Source organism: Amphimedon queenslandica, unplaced genomic scaffold, assembly GCF_000090795.2.
Source record: "Amphimedon queenslandica unplaced genomic scaffold, v1.1 AMPQUscaffold_10449, whole genome shotgun sequence".
Lineage (NCBI taxonomy): Eukaryota > Metazoa > Porifera > Demospongiae > Haplosclerida > Niphatidae > Amphimedon > Amphimedon queenslandica.
The window spans coordinates 1-2,003 of record NW_003549287.1 but is presented as its reverse complement, the minus strand read 5'-3'; the positions used below and the strand labels follow the sequence as shown (position 1 = coordinate 2,003).

At 36.8% G+C, this 2,003-nt stretch overlaps 1 protein-coding gene across 1 annotated transcript; it reads left to right on the top strand.

Moving 5' to 3' along the window:
- Positions 1-6: 6 nt before the first annotated feature.
- On the top strand, positions 7-1,590 carry LOC109590141 (uncharacterized). Its single transcript, XM_020006070.1, has 3 exons — positions 7-263; positions 1,008-1,274; positions 1,366-1,590. The coding sequence occupies exons 1-3, from the start codon at positions 56-58 to the stop codon at positions 1,413-1,415; spliced, it is 525 nt and encodes a 174-aa protein (XP_019861629.1). The 5' UTR covers positions 7-55; the 3' UTR covers positions 1,416-1,590.
- Positions 1,591-2,003: the final 413 nt, after the last annotated feature.

Genomic DNA, 2,003 nt, shown 5'->3' with positions numbered 1-2,003 from the left:
CTATTTTAATTCATCAACAGCTGCCCTTGGTCTCCTATTAGTATCACTACACATTATGTCACTATTACCTCAACTCTACTCACGACTAACAGAATACACTCCGGCCACTGTCCTACCTGTCGCCATCGTCACGTACCTCTGTCTTCTTTTAATCAGTCGAGTGGATGTGGGCGGAGTCAAGTTCTCGATGTTCGTTGTATTGGTGGGTGTGATTTTTCAGTGGTACGGATTGAGGAAGTGGCTGCCTTTGGGTGTTGAGTTAGGTGCGTGTCATTCTTTTATTGTATTCGTATTTTTTGTGGTTGATTGTCATGTTAGCAAGCCAGTGTGCGCCGCCCCACAAGTGTATTTTGACATGTTTAATTTAGTGAGTTGTCATTTAAAGAGTTGTGTCTCAGTGTCTCTAATAAAAGGACATATAATTAATGTCCTGTTTTAGCAATAGATAGTCCAGAATATAGCCAGTTTGGTTTGCTACTACTGAAGAACTTTTTTGTACAAGCATGCAAGGGCCATTAAGATGTGCAAAAATGGTACACTTCAGATTTGAAATATATTTGAAAATAACGATTGAAAAGAATCACTATTAAAGTCCATTTGCATTCACCTGAGCCCAGGAAGTGATTACAGACCCCACCCAATAATTAACACAATGGCTATGCAATAGTATTGTGAAAAGTATGGCTATACTTTCTGCATGGGTTATACAACCAACTTGAAGCTAAAAAGCTACAGCTACTTCTTAAACACTACAATAGATGCGGCAAAAGGAGAGGAATGCACTGGTATGTTTATTTTTACAATAGAACTTGTAAGTCAAAAGTTATAGTAAGAAAACAAGGGCTCAGGTGAACACAAATGGACTTTAGGCTTATTTTGTTTGGTTTTAATACAAATCCATGTCCCGTGCTCTGTTAAAGTTTGTTGGCACTCATCATATCAATTGTTGGCATCATTGCCAGTCTTCATTCTCCCTATCTCTCTTCTCATTTTTATTGCTTGTGTAGGCATAGTAAAGGACAATAGTCTGCCAGTCGGCAATGATGCTAAAAAAAGGCGTCCATCCTATACTATGATGGTTGGACGGATGATAAGAAGACTATCAACTGTACAGGAGCAAGAGGAGGATATAGAGGAGGAGGAGGAGGAGGAGGAAGAGGAGAGAGAGAATGGAGGAGTAGCAATGAGTAGTATTCATCGGAGGAGGTTATTAGAACTTCTAATTGAACAAGAGGCCGAGATTAGGCATTTCGAAGTAAAGAAGCTAAGACAAGGTAAGAATTATAAAGCTTCTCCTATTTTTGCTAGTTTTTTTTATGATGTAAAGTATCATTATGATTGTTAAATTTTATTTCTTTTTTCTAGTAATTTTGTGCCTTATTGTATTGGCTGTGCTGTGTGCTGCTTCAGTGTAATCATAAACTTTATTATTATTTATTTTATGCAGTAAAAATCCAACATTAAGAGAATAGCAATTATTTATTTTTTGTCACTATAATCTTTGTACAATAGAAATTTCATTTTGATGATTGATTATAATTTTGCTTTAAAGTTATCATTAAAAAAACTCACAAACTTCATTGGAAACCAGCTATTTTGCATATAGTATCCAATAGTCTATGCCACATACTGCTGCCTGTGTTCTTTCCTGATACCTTCTTCTTAACAGTACACATGATGGAATCTCTAACAGATACACTGATATTAGTTAATGATATCCAGTGACTAATGATTTCGTCCTCTTTGGGTCCATTATTAGCACTTGATATTGAGATCAGGTCAGTAATCGAGATCAGTTGACTCAAGTAAGTCTCTTTGAACATTTGTGATTTATCTGCAGTGTATGCTAGAGTTTGAGGTGAGAGGGAGAAGAATTTATTGATAAAGGAGCAAGTGAGATCCTTTTCAAAGTGCCCCAATAGCCAGTGAATAATATCCTCATGAATGTCTTTTGTTAATGTGGAATCATGCCCATGCATGCCCTCACTGTTATCTTGCAAGGC